The 24324-nt window shown below is 42.5% G+C and overlaps 1 protein-coding gene across 1 annotated transcript; it reads right to left on the minus strand.

Moving 5' to 3' along the window:
- Window positions 1–338: 338 nt before the first annotated feature.
- On the minus strand, window positions 339–24324 carry ANKRD13C (ankyrin repeat domain 13C). The gene is made up of 13 exons (XM_430177.8): window positions 23729–24324; window positions 17640–17681; window positions 14590–14694; window positions 14181–14266; window positions 13251–13296; window positions 12077–12143; window positions 10411–10555; window positions 9529–9660; window positions 8461–8622; window positions 7683–7762; window positions 6539–6637; window positions 5816–5916; window positions 339–4539 (listed from the first exon to the last, which is right to left on the minus strand). The coding sequence occupies exons 1-13, from the start codon at window positions 24084–24086 to the stop codon at window positions 4409–4411; spliced, it is 1554 nt and encodes a 517-aa protein (XP_430177.4). The 5' UTR covers window positions 24087–24324; the 3' UTR covers window positions 339–4408.

A 24324-nucleotide genomic window follows, 5' to 3' on the forward strand; every position in this document is an offset into this window, starting at 1 on the left:
GTTATTGAGCACCATTAAATGAAGTTGAAGGTCCCCTCTCTGCCCCAGGCAGCTATCCCAGCTCCGTCACCCCCAGGTATGCTGGAAGCTGTGCTCCAGGTTCCACCACTGCTGCTGCTGCACTGTGCACAAGGCAGGCAGTGCCATTTCAAACCTTCACAAATGGTGAAAAACGATCCTGGAAGAAAAATGGAGGATTTTATTTAAAACCTGAGCAGTGCATTGCGAAATTCCTCCTCCCGTCCCCTCCCTGCTCTGAGCTGCCTGGCCAGGGCCTGCACGTACACTGCAGAGCACCACCAACGGAGAGGGAAAGGCCATGTTCACATGTTGAGCAGTTTCAGAATCAAACAGCATGTTTTGGTCTTTATTCTAACAAATGATACAACAAAAAGGTACTATTAGTGAAGGTAAGTTAAAAACATGGACCAGACAGCTAGTAAAAAGCAAACGAGTGACATTGTTTCCATGGCAATTACAAATCGTAAGGAAAATAAATGTGAAACTGCAGCATTACAGGAGAGCTGTTAATACAGATTAAATAATGCAGTTATCCTCACATGAATTACAACTCAAGAACAAACACATGTAAAAAATGGACAGCTGCTTTGAATATCAACCGTGTGGGTTTCCAGCACAAATACATCCAGAGGGCTTTGTAACAAATCATCGCAATACATAAACCAAGAACTGCAGTAAAGTGAGCAGTGACCGAACAGCAGCTCCTCCCAAGGAAAAGGAAAACGCCACATTCCCTTTGCCACAAAGTAAAGCGATGCTTTGGAAGACCAGTGGAACGGTTTGGTTCAGAAACAACCCCCAGAATTGGTTTGCAACGATTTCTTGTTTCAGTTTCCCAAAATCAGCGGCTGTCTTTTAAGATCGATTCATAAAAACACCTCACAGCCATCGTAAAAAAAGGAGTGGTGAGACCAGAGAGAAGCACAGCGAGGTGGGCCCGCAGCAGGGGATGCAGAGCCTTCCCCTGAGCTCAGCACCCAGCAGCACACGGGGTCAGCGCTGTGCTCTGCTGCGGCTCCCTGTGTGGTGGAGCTGCCAGCACCTTGGTGCAGCACCTGCAGGAGCAGCACTGGGGGTGCCGGGCTCTGTGCTATGAGGTGAGACCACCAGACCACCTCTGTACCACCACTGTGGATATGTAATCATTCTAAAGGGGACCACACCTCCCTTAATACCCAACAGGGCCTTAAGGAAAGGATGAAGGGAAACAAATGAAGTTCTGCTAGCTCAATCCTGCTATAAAAGGTAGTTCTCCAAAATTCCAAGCAGGCGCTCACCAGCAGTCATGGACAGCACTGCCCGCAGCACAGCTGTGCACTGAGGCTCTGTGCAGCGCAGAACCGCTTCACCCCCAGCAGCGCAGAGCTCCGCAATGCCACTCACTGTGCCAGCACACCCAGAGCCCTCCCAGGCAAAACACATCAGATCAAACGTTTGCTTCAGTGTGGCTGCAGTCCCCGCTGGAGAAGTGCTGCAGCACCGCTGCACCCGCAGCACGGGGCTGCGCCTCTCTGCTGGGACGGAGCAGCGGCCGTACAGCTCAGCTGTGCCCTGCAGCCCATGGCCAGGAATGTCTCGGATAGAAAACACATCCCCAAGTGTTGGAAGGAAATGTACCGAGAAACAGTTCAGCAGTTCTTACTTAACAAGGATGACACAGGAATCTAAAGGCAGTCACTGAGGTGGAAAAGAGAAGCGGACGGAGTTCAGCTCCTTCAGCTTCAGGTTAAGGAAAGCAGCCGGGTGCATTCGCTACAGTGACACGGAGGGACTTCCCCCAACAAAACCTGCATCCAACCAGCAGGGCGAACCTGAACGCAGCCACCCACTAACAGCTTCTGCAAACCTTCTGATGCAGCAGTGTTAGTCGTCGTATCAGCACACAGCTTAAGAAACCAAAACCAGCAGCAGATCTGCAGCCAGAGCCTGGGAAAGCACTGACAGTGCCACAGAGCCCACCACCACGAGAAGTCAGCATTGCCTCTCCTATGCACAGGGACGGACAGGACCCTGCCTTCCCACACAAGGCTACTCTGCAAGCGTTTGTTTCTTCGTCCACATCTAGAATGCACTGCTGCTGCAGCTGCTATATTGCCTCAATCACCCACCCCGGCTACGTGGGCCCCTTCCTATGCCAGCAAGCTCTGTGGTACTCTGGGATAACTGGAAACACAACACAACATGGAATACACAGTCCTTGCCTTGCGATACTGTGGAAAAAAACCCATTCTGACATTCACTTTATGTAGAAACATTTTTCTGCATCTGCTGAAATTTGTCAGCAACTCACACTGCCATGCAGCACCCACACCCCCCCCGGCTCCACTCCTGCCCCAAACCCAACCAGCAGCACTGCCCCCAACAACCCGCTTGGCGTTGGGTACCTGGAGGACACAGCAAGGGGGGAATGCTGTGTGTGGTCCCACTGACACACAACGCTCCTGTGGGGCTGGGAATCGGCCCCTCCATCTGTTCAGCCCAGGCCCTGCAGTGTGGATCTCAGCTGAGGTGGTGTCGGTTTGTACCACAGATGTAAAACACTCCAAGGAATTCATCATTACTTGGAAGAACAAGTCCTATCATTCCTACTGAATGTTCAACATCTGCTACCGATACAGTACTGAATAATGACAATCATCCATTTCCCTTTTTCCCTCTTTTCCCTTGGATACTGAACTATTGCAGTGCCTCAGTCAGCCCGTAAGCACCACCCACCTGTCAGACCTGGAGGTTTGCAGCAACGCTGGATGAGGATCAGCCTCCATTCCCTATTTCCAGCTGTGCTGCTGACAGTGCTTCACCCAGACTCCATTTGCAGAGCAGACCCCGCACTTCTCTGGAGCAGCCGTGGGTTTGGTTCAGACAGATCCCAGCAGCTCTGGAAGTCTCCTCCAGACACACCTCACTGCTGTGCCTGACAGGTCAGCTGTTATTGCCTTGAGCTGAGGGATCTCATCTATCACCTGCACGGTCAGTCAGGTCGGTACCTTTACTAAGCATCCACGGGACTTTTTGTCATAAATTTTGATACTTACCTCTATTGACTTCCAGGAAAAGTTTTACCTACAGTGCACAAAGAATATATTTTTCAAAATATTTACATTTTTGTACAATTACACCACAGCACTTTAATCTAAATTTCTTAATACAAACAAATAGCACCATTAGCCTTTTGCACGGATTCTTTCTAACAAACCAAAAGCTGGATTACTGTCAAATTAGGAGACTGGAACCACTTGGAATGAGAATAAGCTCAAGAAGGCAGAGCACTGGAACTCCCATCTACTGAAACCACTAAGAGGAAGAAAATTAATTTAGAAACATTGGGAACAAAATCCTCCAGAGTGAGCCCTACTCAATGTGCACCACAATTCAACTGACTTCAAGGAAAACCTCTTCTTGTACAGACTTGATGCTTGAGCCTATTGTTCTAGGAACTCTTTATATGCATCCATGCTTTCCAGCGGCTGCTGATGGTCGCCCATTATGGAGCAAGTCTCCTCAGTGAATGGGAAAGAAGAAGAAAAAACGATGTGATACTTTCTAGCTGGTGAAGTTCCAAGCATGCTAATCAACGCAGCATCACGGACACAGAGAGGACTGCCAAGCCAGTTAAAGGGAACTTATGTGCAGAGCCAATGGAAGGAAAATTAACCAACAGCCCCATGAAAAAAATAATGTTTCAGAGAGACATGGATAGCACCAGAATGGGGCACACCGAGGTGCTCCAGGAGGTACCTCATTCCCTGCAGAGCGAATGCTATTTCTGAAGTATATTGCAGTACGAAAATGCAATCGTTTAATGGTTACCATTTGGTTCATTCAACTACAGAAAATGCATTCCTCCTAATTTACGCTCAACTAACATTCAAATTACTGAACTATACATAATGATACATAGTTTACACTTCTCGAAAACAAAGCTTGAAAGAATATAATATGGTCATCTTAAAGTATGGGGGGATGTTGGAAAGGACGAATATGCAGCTAAGACATTTCAACCCTTATGCTAATGGTCCAAGAGTGCTTTCTGTATCAACAAGAAATGTAAAAAAATTTAAAAACAAATGATAGTCCTCACAGCTGTTAAGTATTCTCAGGGCCACTGAGGTGTCAGACTACCACGTCTGCAGCACTGGATGTACAAAAGTGTGAATGACACATCAGGAGACTTGCTGTCCAACAGGAGCTAGATTAGATGCCCATTACAGTGTCAGTAGATCAGTCATTCGATGCACGTTCCCTTTTCTTCTGGATTAGTAAGTTCATCCCTTTCCCTTATGACCCACTTCTTTATCTATACCTGTGGGCTATTTGCATCCATTTGCTTTCACTGTGGTACGCTGGTATTGTTATTTTGTTATTCACCATTAACCTTCCAGTTTAATTAGAGATCAGGAAAACGGCTGGGGTCCTCCTTGTAGTCATCAGGAATAGTGAAGATGGATTCATCAAATTCATCGTAACGGAACTCCTGAAAAGTCACAGTGGCTGTGATGGTGGGAAACACGGGAATATCTAGATAGGAAGCACAACAGTGCAGTGAAGATCAGAGAAATAAACCAATATTTTTGGTAATTACCAATAATTACCAACAGTTATTTAATGACTTTTAAGTTCAGGCCTACTTATAATGTAGAAGTTTAAGATTTTACACAATGGCAACTCTAAGCTCCTAAAAAAAAAAAAAAAAAGAGGTACTTCAGGAGAAGGTTGCTTGGGAACATGCTCAAATACCCTGAGCAGGGAAACACCAACAGTCTTTCATCGAGTTGGGTAATGTAATCAATTCAAGGGCTTTCCTTTCACACTGCAGAATAACAACACAGAAATGAAGGTGCTGCAAACACACAAACTGATCTGTTAGAACACAGGTGATACAAGGCAAGATAACCTTGCAGTGCTGTTGTTGTTGAACCTGGCAGACAGTTGACCACCACACAGCTGTCTGCTCACTACCACTGCAGTCAGACAGGAGGAAATGAAACAGAAAAGTGCAGAAACTCCTGGGTTGAGATAAGGATCGTTCAACATGAAAGTTGAGCAAAGCCACATGTAAAAGTGAGCACTTTAAAATGAAAAAGGATATTTTACAGCAAACATTACACTGAGATTGAATTCTTATGAATTACCCTTACTAGAATGGGATTATCTTTGAAATAACTTAAAGCAAAAATTCAAATCTCTGTTTCTAAACAGAACTGTGCTATTGTGATAGGATATGGAACATCATCTGCTTGGAATATTCAAGCTTACACAGCTTACTGGCAGGCAAGTAGTCCTGTAACACCTACAAAATGTTCTATTACTTTTTGATCGATTATCCTAGGATAATCGATACCCATGAGTAAGTTGTTTTACATGCTTCCATTTGATAGCAAAGGTAATGGTTTGGCTTCTATTCATCTCCAAGTGAACAGTACATCACCAATCATATTTGAGGAAAACAAAATAATAAATGCTATCTAGTTCCTATCTCATGAATAAGATCATCCTTTAATGCAAGGAAACTTCAGCTTATCTGCTATTCTTAGAACAAAGCTCTAGCAGCATCAGGAAAATGTAAGTCACAGAGCTGGACTCCTGCTTGCACTGTTCTCTGAGCATCAGATTGTCTCCTTCAAACCAAACATTCCTTGCAGTAATGTAGCCATGTTCCCTGACATCCACAGCAACACACTCCGTTATGTAAGAGTTCTTTTCCAGAACTCCCCAGGACTCCTGAGCACACTGCATGAATAGGCACAGACATTTTTGAAAACCAAAGCCACAAATGTTGTTAGAGCAACCTTACCTAATTTTACAGGAAAGCCTGGTGGAAGCTTCATTTGAACAAATTCTCTAAGTTTGTTAAAGTGCTTGAAGGGTGCAATTACTTCTAAAACATTCAATAATCTGAAAAGGAGAACGAACATCATCACAAATCATTTCACAAAATAACCTGGAGAGCAAGGTGATTAAAGGGATCTGAAAAACTACACCATGTTTGTTGTGTGTCCCTAGAGCTCCAATATCAGCACTGTCACTTTCAGACTGTAGTGACCCACACTGCATTACTGTGTGAGTACAAAAGAGCACCAAGCTATGGGTCTCTTGCCCTCATTCTACAGAAGATACTGAAGCACAAAGCCCTGCAGCCTCTCCTCCAAAGATAAGGATTTTGACATGGTTCTGTATGGATATAGAGAACAAAACTTTGTGCTGAAACTTGTCAGGGGCAAAAGGTTTTTGTATTCTGTAGAATCAGACACATGAGTATTGTGATGAGTTAACAACACAGCTGATCACAGCTCAGGTCTCATCACATAAGAGAATTACTTTGCCTTGACAAGAGCAGGCATACAGGCAGCGAGCTCTGTAACTGTCACTGTTAACTTCCTTAACAACACGACTTTGGTCACTATTTCTTAACTGCAGAAATCTCAAATCTGAACTTTTGCAGAACTCTGCAGCTCACAGGCACGCTGACAACACTTGTTACATTAAGGAACACCCATGGCCAGCCAGTCAGACTTACGACTCGATTCCTAAGGGAAATTCCTGGCTCATCGCTATTGTTGCTTTAAAGGTTTTCTTGCTTTCTTTGCAGACCAGTTCTCTACCCAGATGAGGAGCTCTGGAATCGGGAAGGGAGAAGGATAAAGTCAGGTTTTCCCCTCACCACTACAACTTTCAAGAAAAGAATTAAGACTCAGTTTTGAAAAACTCAGTAAAGAACTTCTACAATAAAATAGAGGCTATGCATACTAAACACGAGTTGGTAGCCATCTGAATGTAGATTACTGTGAGATCTGCTAACCTTGGAGACAGGTCAGAAACAGGGAAAAGAAAATAATCTTCAAGTTACTTCACATGAACATTTTATTAATAACCACTATAGAAAGACCTGACTATTCTATTTCAAACACATTAAATAGAAAGCTAGTAAAAAGAATCCAAGAGTCTTTTTAGTAAGCCTGTACTGCAATATTATCTTCCCTGGTAACATCTGACTACAGGATAACCTACAGCATCTGTGGAGTCACAGCTTCTACCATTTCCTTCTGGGTCCTTCCACATGCAGCAGAGCTGGATAACATTCAAGTCTTGGCAGTACACTCACCTGCTTGGACCTCTTACAAACAAAGCTACTGTAAATGAATTGAAAATGTAACTGTCCACTTCACACCTAGAGGAGAGCACCTTGCACAAACCTGGCTAGCACAAGGAGTTCTGTATGCCACTACACTCCAGAAGTGAGCCATTTTGCACACTGACTCTCATTAAGTCATAAGCTTTTCCTTTAAATATGGAGAATTAGACTGCTTATAACCATCATAAGAAAAGATCAGCGAACTACAGAAATGAATTTGACAGGAAATCTTCCCTTAAAAACATCAGCTGAGAGGTCTGTATTTTCAATAAGTTGAAATTCCAAGATGTAGGTACATGCCTACATACATATTTTTATCTGCTGATGGAATAATCTTGCTTATGTGTACCGCTGTCAGTTCCTCTGTTTCTTCAGTCTACAGAAGAATGTTAAATATCTAGGCAATGAAAAGCAAGATTCCTCTGCTCCTTAACAATTACAAACCAAAAAGAACCCACGAACGAGTGGATGCTGAAACAAGAGTACCAATTGGCTAAGGCTGTCCTTGGAAATAAAACAAACTACTTACTTTCCATTTTCAGCAGATATGTACTCTTCCCATGTAATGGTATTGGGTGATGGTGGAGTAAGGGATTGTCGTCTGACAGGCTGTTCAGAGAAACACATCTTAGCAGTTGATCTTTCCTGATGTTCTCTTACAGTTTTACTATTCAAAAGATGCTCCCGGTTTGCAGCTGAAACTTCACATGGCCTTTCTATCTCTTACTCCTCCCTTCACAGACTCCATTTAGATATTAGGCCTCAAACAGTACTGTACCCAGAAGCTGGCTGGTGCAGCACATCAGCTCATCAGTTAATTCAAGTGCCTGAATGGCAAGTAATAAAGCACGAGCTCATACAGAAATAAATCAGCCCTTCTTAAAAGGCTTGTCTGCCTGTTCCCAGATGATGTCTGGCTCATTCTGAGTAGCTCTCAGCTTCATGGTGATAATAACAGGCTTAATCCGTTTTAATGAAGCTAAATGAAAACATAATTGAAAGAAGAACCAGGAAGGGCATTCGAGACAATAAATATTTGGTCTAACAAAATTAAAGTGATTTGCCACAGCTAAGAACATCTCTTGTATTAAGAGACAAATTAAGACTGAAATATTCAAGAAAAGAACCCTCTCAATACACGCACTAACCAGCACAGTACACAGACAGATGAGCAGGAATACATTTACAGGTCATATTATTTTAAAATTATGACAATAAGAACGGAACAAAAATACTACTTATTAATCTTGCTACATTTATTCTCTCTTCCAACAATTCACACAGTCAAAAGAATGATGTAAGTATACCTCAAAGTTTTGTTCCATTAAGTTGCCACCTTTACTCAGGCTCTCCATGATAGCTTTATTTCGAAGAATATCCTCCTCACTGAGATGTTCTCTTCTTTTTCTTGATTCTAATACAAGTCCATTAACCAGGTAGAAATCTGCCAAAAAGTTTCCTACTCTTTCCTAGAAGAAAGGAATTGGACATTGGAGAATCACAAAAGATACAAACAATTTAATTGCAGTACGGTGTGTTAAGGATTGAAATGTTTTAATGTAAATTTACACAACTAACCATGTGAACTATCATCGTACACTCCCACCAACCTACATGAAGGACAGAGTAATTCCCCCAGCAGCTGCTGTTTTGTATCAATGGAAACTAAATGAGAAGAGACTGCTTAAGAATCTGAGTGGCCAAGGGAAATCACACTAAAAGCCCCTCCAATAAATTGTGTTAAATGATAACTTACACACGTAACTTTACACACTTAGAATAGAGATTTCTGATTTCACAAGAGGAAAAAGCTCTGAAAAACTAGCTCAGCAGAAAAGCTGTGGTGAATGGCACTACCTGACATCCAAGTCAATACAAAATCCTTCAGAGCTAGTCACAAAAAAGCAGTTTCCTACATGAAAAGGCAGACGTTTCAATGTTTTCACACCTGAGAATTTCTGCCTCAGACTGACAACACTGGAAGGAATGTGCAAAGCAAACCGTAGCCAGAATGCTTTCATTCTCCTGCACTTCACAGACACACGGACATAAAGAATCCTTACATAAACCCTGGGATGATTTTCCATTATCTATGTAGTACTGGGACAAAGCCATTTCCAGCACAGCGTTTCTCCACATCCACTTCAGCTGTAGTTGGCTACTTTTTTCCAAGCTACCATTCTCTTATGCAGGCAGTCCACCAGACACGCTGTGTCAAACTAGTGACAACTGTGGGGACAGGGGAAGCCATTTTTCTACTCCATCCTGAACGTCTGATCCTTTCACTCCTCCTTTCCTGCCAACCCCATTATAACACTGCTGCCTGACCTATTTTGCCCCCAGCAATGCCAATCTGACAACTTCCTTTTGCTTACTGTTTTGTCTTCTCGAAAAAGCCATCCTGTTTGGGCACGTGTGAAGGTGATTGATTTGGTTGATAATGTTGCTGAGTAAATGTCACTGCTCATCAAAATGTCAACCTCTTCCTCTGTTTCCATCTCAGATTCCTAGAAGGAAGATTACCAATCACAGAATAGAATTTAACAATCATGATCAAACTTTTTTTTTTTAGTAAATAATTTTAAGAACATGAAAACCAATAAAAATATTCCTTTGGCACTTTCCCCATAACTAGCACTTCTTGAATTTCCAAACTGTTTTGTGGAAGCTCTGACCAACTGGTTACCAAATAGTTTCATCTTAAATATTGATGCAAATGAAGTGTCCAAGTGTGATTTACCCAGAGGCTCACCTCCAGCCACACCCTTCACATAAACCCATCTGCCTAAGTGACTGGCAGATAGAGCTATAAACACAAGCCTGACCAGACACAAGAGGCCCACCCAGTAAGACCCCTGCACCCCTAACAACTGAACTGGCCACAGAGTGACCAAATGGGTGCAAAGCAATGGCAAGCAAGTTCAAAAAAATCTACTTGAGGACAACTGAATTATGCCCACAGGAAATACTATAAGCAGAATGCTTCAAACCTTAAAATATATTTTAATCTGCCCAGAATGACACTGTATTTTCCAACGGATTCACATTTTATTGCTCTCCGATTTATTAGTTCGCATTAAAAAGCAGTTTTTCAAAATAAAAGCTTATAAGCTTGTATCAGCTGAACAAAAATTTAGTTTGCATTTCTTTGGAGTTTGGGTCTTTCTGAGAGGCACACCTTGTTTAGTAAATTCAGAGTTCTGATTGGAAGTAAAAGGTTGAGGTACTGCACACCCTGTGCTCACACAGACCCTTACCTCATGATGTATTCGCTGGTAAACTTTTTGTTCATTGTCTAAAACTACAAAAGATTCAGAGGGTGCTGCGTCACCATTAAAAATGAAGCTTAAATCCCCTCGTTGGCACTTCATGTCAGTAAAATCTATGAGAGTTGTGTCCAGCCTGTGAAAATACATCAGAACATTAGAAGAAGTTACCCATAAACAGTCACATATGCTGACTGGTAAGCTCTGTTTTCAAGCATAAGCTTTAGATTACTATTATTATTTATTGGCACAAACAAGTTAAGATCCAAGTCTTCATAGTATATTCCATTATTTAAGCCTGGATATAGAAAAAAATTTGGTAGGAAATACTCAATAGGTTTCACGTTATGCTTACCATAGAGCTGGAGGGGGATCTGGACCAGATGGCCCTGAGACCTCTAAGGATTCTATGATTCTACGAAAATATGGTCTATTTTTATGCCAACTTCATAGAAGTGCCATCTATACCTTCATTTTGTATTTTTAGCATCCAGTATATACACGCTATGTTTTCTAAAGAGAAACAGCATGAGGAAGTGACAGAAATTATGTAGCCAGTATGTGCTACACACTGAGAAATGTAACTACTCCCTGCCACAAACATCTCCAGGCCCAGAGCTGAGAGGCCCCGGTTAAGATGTGACTGCAGTTACAAAGAGGACTAAGAAAGAGTGTCGATTCCCATTTGAAACATTTTAGTAACTGTTGTTATTCTTTTCTCTCACCAACAGAAAAGAAATGCTCCTGCTGAGCTGGAAACCAAGAGCTGGAGCCAAGAACAAAGATCTCTCTAGCAACTAACATGTATTACTGCTAGAGTACTTCCTTCTTTGTAAAAGTTGGTGAAAGAGCCCGAATTCAGCAGCCACTTCAGTTCGAAAGGGTGGTTGCTTAATACTCATCAGGTATTGGCCTCTGAGTTCATGAAAGAATCTGTAGTTACTTCCTTTGAGTGCCACACTGACAACTCCCCTCCGTACAAGTGGAACAGAGAAATGGGATGGAAAATAAGTGTCTCAATGGACTCAAATCTAACCTAAGAAGTCAGTTCACACATCTATTCTAAAAAGCTTTAGTAAGAACACAAGATGTCTACAATCTTCTGAATCATAACTTTATTTTCCCTTGTTAAAATTTAGGAACCAAAACTGAAAAGACACCGAAGCCCAAAATCACAATCTAAGGCAGCTGACCAGCCAGGCTCAGCAGAAGAGTCCAGGAACCTGTGAATCCTTCACAATGAGTGTTTTAAAAAGAGAAACTACATCACACTTCTTACTGCATGGCCTGAAGCAGCAATATTTCTCCAGAAAATACTGAAAGCTCACTTACATTTGTAACACAGATTTTCAGATATCAAATTCCTGTTTTTCAATCAATCACTGCCAAACTGCACAAAAGCCTCTATCTACCAGACAGAACTGGTTTTGCTTTATGTGAAGTGACTCAAGAATCAAAGCTAACTTCAAACTAATAGTGGAAAAAAGACTGTAGACGAAAGCACTTCCTGCATCCAAGCACCTATGTACCAACACAAAGGTGTTTCACAAGCATTTGCAAGCAATCGCTAATGTCTTTCAGACCACACTGAAACCAGCATTTTCACCAGCACACAGATATTTGTGACAGTAAACTCAAATGGCAAATCAGTGCTTACCTGATATTTATACCTTGTTTGTGTATTTTACATGCATCAGAAGGCAGAATTCGGGAAAGTAAAGGCACTAGAAGTAGGTAGAGATATCAGACAATTAGAACAGTGAGGTTTCTCTACAAAGTACTTTGAGTAGAACTGCACCCCACCTTGAATTTCAATGTGTTGTAATATAAAAATACAGCATACCCATTTTCCATCATAATCTCAATGCAAGTACACTAGCATCATGCTTGTCCAGTAACTAACTGCAGGACTGATACACACTTGTACAGAATACCTTCAGCATCAAAATAAAACCTGAAGTGTCCTCATTTAAATGAACTAAAGCATTTATAAATTCTAATACCTTGTCTTCTGTCTGCAGTTGGATATTTTATTTAAACATTATGCCAGCTGAAATCCCAGCTACAATTAAAGCAGAATATAGACAATCAGAAGACAAATCCAAAGCACTAAGGTCTAAAACCTGAGGAAATGTTAAACTACCAGAGAAACTACCAGAGGAACTGAACCAGCCCAGTGTTATGAGCTGGATACATGAGACCATAGCTGTGCTTATTTTAAAAAGCACCATTTACTGCACAGCAATAAGAACAAACAACGGCAGTTCAGCGCCTTCTTCAAACAGCACCGTGAAGAACCAAGACCACCTGCAGAACTGAGCTCACTCAGAGCACCAATGATTAGCACCAACACACTGCCCACGGCATCTCTCTCCCCTCAGGAGAGTACACAAACATGGGAATGATGCAAACAGAGGTATACCCGCCTGCACAGTGATGCTCCTGGAGAAGACGACCACTGTGAGCTGGTGCCAAGCAATTAAATGCCACAAGTCCTGTCATTCAGCTGAACTGCTCAAACCACTGCTCTGCAGTGACACCAAATGACCAGATTAAGGCATTTTCATATTTTGTTCTTATAATCATTTTCTTAGACAGCTTGTTCCCCTTCCCATCTCATATCGTGTGCCTAGATTACAGAATTAAACTAAAAAAGTCATCAAAAATAATTCAGAAAAAAAACTCTGTCCTTTATTTGCAACTTCAATCTCCACAACATGATTATGAGTTTTCCAAAATACAAACTAGAAACAAATTTCAGCTTGAGAGAACAGGTGTGTGGAGGACTGATAATATTATCTCCCAATGAGAAAGGATATGCAGACACTTACCCCAACTTTGAAAATCCCAGTGAAGCTCTAGATAGAAGTCACCTAGCTGAGATGAAAAGAATATATTAACATTTTGGTCAACTGTAAAATCTGCTGAAAGTTAGGCAAAGTTTGTGTTTTGCCAAAAAAATACCTTTTCCCCCCTCTGATGTAAGTAGTTTAACTTATACTGAAATTCAACATTTCTGAAGCTTCACCAGCAGCTGAATCAGTAATACTAAACACATGCTTCATTTAAGCTACCAATCTTTAATGAATTTTTTGGAAAAAAGTTACACAGCTATTAAGCTGTGAATAAAAAAATAAATTGTAAATCCCAATTTTAAAAGCCTACAGAGCTCTTTGTTTGCTTTGACTGACCACACCTAATCACACAGAACTGCATTCTGTATGAATCAATGGATAAGGTTTCAGCTACGAGTATCCACATACACAAACTCCAATTTATATTCTAGAAATACACTCCCAGTCGTCAATACTGACAACTGTTTTACTGTGCTCAAGAAAAACTGGCTGCTGCATGCAGATGGAGAACTAACCTTACACAAAAATTTCTTTCCTTACCAAGCATTGAACAAAGAAATAAAAAAAACCATCATTCATGATTGGTGAGGACATAACAGCAAGTTCTTCACCAAACTGAGATTGAAGGAAGCCTTAAATATCTAATGAAATAAGCACAGATTAAAAACACATTATTTGACTTTCAGGTTGAAAAGATGACGGAAAGGTCTCCGTTATCTGACTGAATTTCTAGAATTTGAGGAGGGAGCATCTTAGGAATGCACATCATTCTGCGACCCCTTGAAATGGACAAAAAGCTTTTTTTTCTTTTTTTAGTTTGCTAAATATCCTTACTACATGAACAAAAGCTACTAGTTTCTATCATAGTCTGGTTTTCGCCAACAAAGCTGCCCTCAATTTACCTACCTCTTTCAGGGCTTTTAATAATCGAGGTCGCTTTTCTTCAACACTTTCCCTGGACTGCTGTTTAAGCTTCCTTAGGAGTGCTGTAACTGAACAGAGGTTAAAGGTAAAACTATGCTACTTGGCTAACTGCAGCTTAGTGCTGCCATGCAACAGATTTTAAAAAATAAAAAATAATTGACGTTAATAAGGCATTTATTCAGACTTCGGAGTAATGCACTTCAAGTTACAGTAATTATAAATAACTCAATATGATAACAGTAGGAAGAAAAGCTTCAGAAACTGCTCATATTACAAAGTATTTGATTACATCAAGATAGCTACTAATACATGTATACACATGTAAAAGACACGTGGGTATGCATGTACATTACTGAATGTGATACAGAAAATTCTTCAGCAATGCTCTTACTCATTTGTCTGTCTCCATAGCTGATGGCTTCTGCAAGTGGGCTCCATCCCTGAGCATTTTTCACCTTTACTGGAGCATTGTGGGCTAAAAGCAAGTGGGCACATTCTGTAACAAAGCAGCAATAATTAGTTTCAGTAAACATAACAGATATTGCAGTTACGTCATTCATGATAGAGAAAACAATAAAGGAAACAATAATAAAGCACAATTAGTGGATATTCAATATATTAAGCACCATCAAAACACATATCCAAATTATGAACTCAAGCCATAAATAATTTTTGAAAAGGTTCATGAAATTATTTATAGCATTTTCCTATTAAATATGAGCACTAAAAACATAATTGGCAATCAACAACCAATTGCATTACCACTGAAAAACATCCCCTTACGCTTTTTGTGCTTTGCTTTTTATAAAGACGTACCGTTGCGTATACACACACACACTCCTCTACACAAAAAATGTTTTTAAATGCTTGTCAAATCACCTCTCTCTACGTAATGGCACTCTCTCTGAATTGTTAGAACATGTGCATAACATGCTGTGCAGCGAGCAATGGTTATCCTAGGACTAATAGAGCACATAGATAAAGCATGACAGCACAGCGCACCACTCATGGGCCTGTGCTCCACCAGCACAGAGCTCCACTTGCCATGCACTACATTGTTTGTCCATGCATCAATAACAGCACGCCTTGATGCTCTCCAGCCCTCTTGGCACGTGTGTGTTGTGCTAACAGAGCACACCAACATTCCATAAACACCACACCAGAAACTAGCATAGCCTCAGCTCAACTTGCATTGGCTTCTCTATCTAAGGATAAAAGTTGATGATAGAATCAGGAGTAGCCCTTAAAATTCAGAAAAGAAGAAATCTTTCAGTATTTCCATGTTTTGAATAAGCTGTCCTCATTTTAAATGGTTCTTCCCTTTCTAACTATGGAAAGCTTCCTCACCACAACTCATTAAAATCAACCTGACCCATCTGCAGGTGATACAGCGGCATCGAGCAGGAGCTGTAGGCTAAAGAAACATCTCATTATGAATAGGATGGGCAGGAATTGCAGATAGAGGGACATCCTGATTCTTCACCTACAGGTGTTACAGGAAATCTTACCAGTCACTCAAGATACAAAAATCATGAGTCACTGGCAAACGTGGTATTAGGAAAGGAAGAGATGCTTTACTGGTGAATACATTATCCTTTGTGGTAAACAAACAAAAGCCCTAACTACTCTGTCCAGAAATACACAGAGATATTTTCTGCAGTTGCTCAAGCAGTGCCTAATGCAATGACAACACTCACATGGAACAGGCATTTACCAGCCAGATCCCATTTTCAGTTAAACAAACAGGATGTCAATTCACCCTGCAGTTCACCAAAGTCAGGCTATAATGCTGCTATATGCACCCAAGAAGTACATATGCATCACCCCCAGAAAGAAAAGCTGACCTTCAGCATTAGTGAGACAGGTTAACATGGCAGCAAAGCCCTGGGGTTCTCAGAGGATCAAAGACCAAGCAGGAGTGAAAGTCAAAACAGTAAAACAGGTATTGTTCTTGACATCATATGTGAATAGTCCTGCTCCAGCCAAGCTACATAAAGGCTTACTATAAATATCCCAAGTAATTAAGGGCTTTACACATGGGATGGCTGACAAAGAAGCCAAGAGGTGAACTACAAAGCGAGATCTCAAATACGCAGCCAAAGAAAAAAGAAGTAACGGGAAGAACTGCTTCTCCTCTCCTTGCTATGCTATGTGCCATGATAATCAAGCAATTTGACAGCACTGAACAGTAAGGGCTTTTCATCCTAGAGCTGAAACATAAAATAACCACAGCTCAAGAGAATAAGTATTCAACTGTTCCGAATTAAGGGTGATAAATTCTTTTCTATCACTTGTTATCAAAAGAAGCATCTTTGATCAAAATCATTTGTACTTCGGTGATGTGATACTGCTGCAGTTAACAATAGCCCTGCCACAGAGCAGTACCACACACCAGGTGCAGGACTCACACAGCTTGACAAAACCAAGGCATTCTTTCTCTTGTTTCAGTAGTGAAAAAGAATTCTACTGTCATGGAGACTTAATCATATTCCAAGTTTTGTTTTTTTTCCCCAGTCTTGAAATATGCCTATTTCAATACTTTCTATTTCCAGCAGAAATGTGAATCCTTTGCCTTGAAATGCTGCTGAAAAAAAAAAGTCCCCCAAGGATATCTGAAAAGGTGACAGCCATCACAGATCAACAGGCAGCACAGCCTGGTAGGCTGTCCTGGACCCTGAAGAGAGCAGCCAGTCCTGGAACACAAAGAAGCAGACAGGCAGCAGGCAGAAATTTGTATCAAGTGAAGAAAGGAGTATGCCAAAGGCAGGAAAGTGATTATGTTTCCACTCCCAGAGTCACTTTATTCTAGAAAGTATTTTTGTTCATAACAGAGAAAAAGCTAAAAGGGGTCATTCAAGATCTCTAATGAGTAGATCAGTAACAACCACAGCAAAACTATTAACCAGGAAAGCAATGAAGAAAAAGGGCACCATCACACAAACAGGAATCAATAAGCCTTCTGTTAATGGCATTAAAACAGAGATCTGCCTGGATGAAGTCCCCTGCCTACCCAGACTGAGCGTGTCCCATCCCTGTTTGGACACCACAGAGGACACAGGCACGAATGTGCTTGCCTCCGCTGCTGGAAGCTGTTCCTTGTTTCTCGATCTTCTATGATATTCCAAGTCCTTCTAGCTCTGCAATAAGACAGAAGCTAGTTCTTGTTCCAGGCTCACAAAGGAGTCCAGCTGTCAGAACTCCTTCTCTGCCATCCTCTCCTTCCAACACAGCCCTCCGCCTGCCTGGCTCCCTGGCTCTGGCCTAAGAGGCAGCCCTAACTTCTTTGCAGACTTTTCTCTTTCACATCTGGGCAACCTCTGCTTTGCAGAAAACCTCAACCTCAAACAAGATCACGTTCAAAAAAACTGAACAGTATTTTTTACTCTTGCCTCTAAGTCTTCAGGACAACTTAAGAGTAACAAAACCGATGGTTTTACCAACCTTTATGTCCCAACATCACAGCAAGATGCAAAGGAGTGTTTCCTAAAATACAAAAGGAAAAAAAAGAAAGATTAGATCCAACATAACAGAATTAATTGCAACTCCTTCAGGAGTTCGGACACACAGCTCCAGTGCTGTAAATAAATTGTATAGCCTCAGGAAGGAGCTGGTACATATACAGGAGAGCAGTTTCTAAGCAAGTCCAGCACACAGTTATTTTCTTATGCTTGTTAAAATAAATACAGCTGAAACATTTCACGGGCCAGCAGGGCTTCATAATTATACCCTGAAACCTGCTCCAGCCAAAGTGGTACAATTATATCTTCAAGAAGGCGATAACCCAAACCTCTGTACTCATGGTCTGAGAAGTATGATATTTTATAAAGAATGACATATCTAGGGTAAAAGCTACTCAAAGATATGATACTTATTAAAGTTTTAGGAGCATATTTTATCAATTTTTCAAAGACTGAGTATAAAATTTTTACTAATACAGCAACGGACACATTGCAGAATAAGAGTCATTTCCCTAAAGAACAACCAACCATCCACCACCACCTTTTGGCTACTTCAATGCCATGTTTCCAAAGAGAGCTTCCCAGATTATTAGCAAATATTAAAAACATGACTATTTCCCTGGCTATAGGTGACCCATTTTATACTTCTGTTCTTAGATGTGCACAGTAAGGTACAGAGAACTGTTTTTCTGGATTACTGCTGCTACCAGAATTCTGATACGTTTTATTTTGGGGACTCAAGCAGATAGGATTCTTCCATTTAAATGTATCACTGTGCATGTTCAAATGCTTTCTAGCAAAGTTAAGAAAAATTACTTGTAAACAAGTTTCTTTTGCAGTTATATTGAACATAGTGGATTTTAGAGGCATCGTGTTAGCAGTAAGCACTTGCTGCGTGCCAAGGATGATGCACCGCACATCTCAAAGATGCAATCCAAAACATTCATAGATTGCTGTACAAAGCAGTTACCAACGCACCACAGTATCGTGGAATCTCTGATCAAGATAGGCAAGCAGTCAAAGTCGGAGTTTGTAAGTGCTTTTCAATTAGCAATCCAAAAAAAGGAAACCAGCAACAAAAAACAATAGCAAAACAAACCACACCTTTCAAACACTGCATAAGAGCAGCCAGACAGCTCCAGTACCTACAACAGCTTGGCATATTGGGAAGAAACAACAAAACGAAAGTTAGCCAAGCGTTTGGCAGCCTTTCTGAGAACCTTTCAGCTGATAAATGGGAAATGCAGTTGTGCAATATCACAGCATTTCAAAACTCCTCTGGACAAGGTTCTGAGCAACCTGAGCCAACTTTGATGCTGCCTGTTTCGCGCAGGATGCTGCACTACATCACCTCCAGAGTGCTCTTCCAGCACCAATTTTACTTTGATACTTTTACCGATTTTACTTTTACTTTACTTCACACCAAAAAGTATGCAATTCAAAAACTGAACAGGAAACTTATAGACAAGGTGGGGTAGGAAAAGAAGCTGCAGAGCATCAGTCATTACAATAGTTAAGAAAGCACAGACATTAGAATCTATCAATTCCAGAGTGAAAAATAAAAAGCTGTTTGTGAGGGAGATATAAAGAAGTAATATGCTTCTTGCTGGTCTTTTACCAGTGGGACTCTAGCAAAGAGGAGGCTAAGGTTTTACTGACATCTACGAGATAAAAGAAGAGGTTTGCTGCAGCACCACTGGGAGAGGTAAAACCTCAAGGAAGGGAGAAGGAAAGGCAAGGCACAAAGGCGAGGGGCATTGTGGCACCTGCAAACACTGCCATTCCTACGGCACTCTGGATCAGTCCAGCCTTTTACCACTGCCCAGGACAAGTCCTTGTCAGACACCACTGGATGCAGAACAGCCAGGCACCCATGCACCTTTTCATTCCAGTACAAATCCATTGCTACTTCACAAAGCCATTCAAAAAATGGCACATTCAAAAAACAAACACAGAGCAGCATCTTGCTGTTTCATCACTAACCATCCTTCTGAACATCTGATAAATCTGTGGAGCTGTTGATGGTCTTTGAGCCTAACAAAACGAGTTTTCCCAGTAGCAAATTAAAGTCTGAGTTATCAAATAAGCCATTCAAACTATTTCAGGTTAGATGCTACAAAACAAAGAAATTATGCTGAGGAATTACTCAGTACACAGAATGCCTCTGTGCAATCTTCAGCATCTCTGCTCCAAGAGGAAGGAGGAGGAGAAGAGCTGTCCAAACAGAAAGGCTCCTCGTTTGTCAGACCACAGACTTAAGTGTAGGAAAGCATTCATTCTGCACGGGAAAACAGAGGGAAGGCAAAGGTCTCAGGACAGATGTGCCCAGTGCTGCCCTGGTCATCCAGCACTGGTCACTCAACACCCCCAAGCATAGGCAGCAGCACTGATCGGGCTCAGAAGTGGGCAACAGAGAAAATCTTCCTAGAGATTTCATCTGAGACGCCTGGCTGGCCAGCAGGCATACCAGGACATCTCACTGCTCCTCCTTCAGGAAAGCTGGGAATCTGGAAGTGTAAATTTGGCCTCAGCAGCTGCGAGGGCAGAGCCACGCTGTTACACTCCCTCTAGCATTCAAGACTCATGAATTAAGTAGCACCAGAATCTACAGGACTCAAGTGAAACTGTCCCACTGGAATTCTATAGTGCTATAACCTCCAGCTCCATGAACCCTAGAATATAAACCACAAATCATGTTTAGTTACTTAAGCTTGGCAACAACAGCTGAGGCCCTAGAACAGTTCTTTTTCATCTAGAGCATACAGACTAAGTCCAGTTAAAATTATTCTGATGGAAAAAAATGCTTTTAATGCTTATCAGTTTCCTCTACCCAGGACACCTAAAAATGCCTGCCAGAACAGGCATGAGGGTAGGAGTGGGGAGTTCCACTTCTTACAGCTGCAAGGACGGCTGTAACGGCTCGAGGTGTTCAGTGAATTACAGCATAACCACAACAGCAAGTGCCAGGAACACACGTGGCTTTGCATGGGACAGCTTCCGGTAAGACAAAAGAGGGTGCAGCTTCACTGTGATATTGTTTACCTATGTGACAGAGTACTGTAAATAATTACAGCTCTTCTTATTAAGAGGTTGACGTACAGTTTTGATGACTTCACTGCAATGTAACAGTAATTTGACGCGATTGTTTCTACACTTACTACACTACGCACCTGGATACACGTGAAAAGTTGCAACCAAATTTCTTCTCCCTTGGGTTTCTTTTTTGACAACAGCTTGATTCACCTTAGAAGCAAATCTCACTTATCCCTTCCATCTACAGAAGGTTTCTTCAGTGACAATAGCTTTGGAAACCAGCATTTATATTTCCCTGCCCAAGTTTAGGCTGAGGAGCTTACAGGGCCTTAACCTGAGATAGCAGTGATACAGCAGTGCCTGAAGTCCTGCAGGTCTCCAGCAAGGCCGTGCAACAAAATCATCAGAGCTTCCCTAATGAAAGAAGTTATGCACACACGTGTAGACATTCGGCACACCTATGAGGCAGCTGAGTGTTTTCTGATAGTAATTCAGCAAGATTTATCTACTTCAGAAACAACTGTTCTCTGCTGAAAATATGTTTTAGCTTTTAAATGTGTGTTACAGCAAAAATAAAAGTAATCCAAAAACATATACAAGCTTCTGCCTTTCAGAATAATGATGCTGGTCTTACCAACAAGCAATGTTTCTTTTTTTTTTTTTTGAGGTTACTTTAGAGTGCAGCCTGGCTAGCTATTTATTAATGCAGCCATCATTTGTTTTATTAGAACACCACAAGTTTAATGTTCTACAGGACGTGGCTTTCCTACTTTACCGCTCACTAAAAATGGAACTGAATTATAAATAGTAATTGTTACTAGAAGCTCTTCCTCTTCTCTGTCACTTCCTTATCATGCTCTAGGATTCTTCAGGCTTACTTCTGAGTGTAACTGTAAGCTGAAGTTATCTACCCCAAATAACTCACAATTCAAATCCGTAAACAAGTGACAGATGGATTCAGGCAGGAAGAAAACAATAACAAGGAAGTAACAGTCAGGCCTTTGGTATGTCAAGGCATCAAGGGTTTGGTTTTGTTGTTGCTTTCTGGTTTTGTTTTGGATTTTTTTTTTTTAATTTAAGGGCAAAAGAACAGCAAAAGTAAATTTGGAGGAAGACGGGACAGAAATCCACATTGTTCCTATCGTAAACAGCAGTGAAAATGAAGAAAAGTTCATTTTATATATACACACACACTATAAAATGTATATAAACATATATAAAAAGATGGTATCAACATTTGTGATAGACATTGAAGATGACAGTTCAGCAAAGATGGGTCATGAAGTGCCTTCAAAGTACAGACACTAAGCTTACGGCAATAAGGAACTGGAAGAGATGCAGGGAAAAAGGCAGCAGAAGGCATACAGGGAGAAGGTTTCTTTCCAAGCCTGTTGCTTTCGTTCTACCAGACTTTGCTGCAACTCTTGGAATGAGGATGACAGGATAAATATATCCGTAGCTATATTTATAGCAGGCTACTTAGAAAGATGTTATGACAGTTGTAAGAAATGCTCCTTCCTATCTCAGTTGAGGAAACTGAGCCATGAGCCACTCCAGCATACGCTAGTTGGTGTTTCAGAGTATTTTATATTATCATGGAGATAGCTTTAAATTTCTAATTATGTTATTCGAAATGCTCCTTCCTATCTCAGTTGAGGAAACTGAGCCATGAGCCACTCCAGCATACGCTAGTTGGTGTTTCAGAGTATTTTATATTATCATGGAGATAGCTTTAAATTTCTAATTATGTTATTCTTCCCATCGTATCAATCCTAAGATTGCCTTGTATTACTATTTGGTTTTATTTTACACAATACAATTAAGTAAAACAAAGGGAACACTTATCTCATCATCAGAAAAAGAGAGTAACTCTACCCTTTAATCACAACGTGCCCAGACACCACATGCAGTATGACTTACACTCTCCTGCAGAAACATATCATCTTACTCTGGAAAAAGGCAGGAAACATATAGACAAAAGCTAACCATGAAACTTCAGCTGACTTGGCAGGCTAACTTACTTTACAACATGAAATGTTCCCCAAATTAAACATATTGTTTTAAAATGCCCTATCAAGGCTTTGAATAGTTACACATTTTAAAGTAACATGAGGCTCATTTTTCTATCTCTGTTACTATTGCTTCTCTGTCCAAAGCAAGAAGGAGAAGCAGATGACAACTTTTTGCCTCTTTCAAATCCCAAAATGATGTATATGTATTTTTTAATTTTTTGTTTAAGCTGGGGAAAACCTAAAGATAATCCCACCAACAGCCCAAAAAGGCACTCCTGAGTGTCCCCTAAGCCCCATCATCCCTAAAAGCAAACAGGTGACAGTTCACACACTTCAAAAAAGAAAAAAAAAAAAAAAAGGTGTTCTTGCAAAAAGGCATCTTCAGGCCTGAAGCAAGACTTCGTAAGAGGAAGCCCTTCCAGGACAACGCAAACAGTAGGAATGCACTCATTCCTATCAGTGAAATGCCAGGAAACCCTGGCGATAGGAGGTATGGCCACACTGCCCCACAGAGAGCTCGTTACAACTCCCAGCGCTGCTAACTACTCAAACCTCAGGAAGGATAAACGCACAACAATTAAAAACAGAACCATCGCGGTTGGAAAAGCCCTCTGAGCTCCTCAACTCACCCCCCAGCCGACCCGCCCACCCCCACGTCCCTCAGTGCCACATCCCCATGGCTCTGAACACCCCCAGGGATGTGACCCCCAGCCTTGCGCAGCTGTGCAGTGCATCACCACAGCCTGCGCCTCACAACCTTCTTTATGAAGAAACAGATGAGAGCTTGAGCTAAGCAGAAACGAGACACCAAGGGCTGATGAAACTCTGCAAAACACAACAGATGAAGGAAAAAGCAGCTCACAAAGCAGAATGGGCACCGTATGTATCAAGCGGTGAGCCCCGCGGGTCCGGCCCGGGCTCCTGAGGCAGCTCCCCACGGGGGGAGGAAAGGAGGGAAGCCAGGCAGGCGGGGAAGGGGCACCGACCGCTCCCAGGGTCCCCGAGCACGGCCTCGCCCGCCGCTCACCGTGGCTGTCCTTCTGGCCGATGCCCTGCGTGCGGATGAGCGCCGACAGCCGCCTCACGTCCCCCTTGAAGACGCACTCGTGCACGGGGAAGTGCGCGGGGCACCGCTCGGGCTCCGCGGCCGGGCCCGTCCCGCCGCCCGCCGGGCCCCCCTTCAACGGCAGCCGCTGGTGGTGGTGGTGGTTGCTGAAGATGCGGTGCCCCCCGGCCCGGCCGCCTTTGCCGCTGCTCCCGCGCCCCCCCGTGAAGATGGCTCCGGGCGCGGCGGCCGCCTCCTCCTCGCCGGGCCCCAGCAGGTCCCCGTCCTCCTTGCTGGGCTTGTGGTCCCTGCGCAGCGAGCGCAGCTTCTCGCCGGTCATCGCCGGCGGCGGCCCCGCGGGCGGGGGGGGGCCCGCCGGGAGACTGGCCGCGGCCGGAGGGACGAGGCGCTCAGAGCCGCGGCGGCGAGTCCCGTCCCGTCGGCATCCCCCGCCTCAAACAGCCGCGGCGCTGAGGAGCCCGACGCCCGCCCACCTCCGTCTGATGCCGCCCGCCCGCGGGGGCCCGCTCAACGGCCCGGCGCCGCCGCCATCTTGGCCGGCTACTCCCGCGAGAGGT

This window comes from Gallus gallus, chromosome 8 (assembly GCF_016699485.2).
Source record: "Gallus gallus isolate bGalGal1 chromosome 8, bGalGal1.mat.broiler.GRCg7b, whole genome shotgun sequence".
Classification (NCBI taxonomy): Eukaryota; Metazoa; Chordata; class Aves; order Galliformes; family Phasianidae; genus Gallus; species Gallus gallus.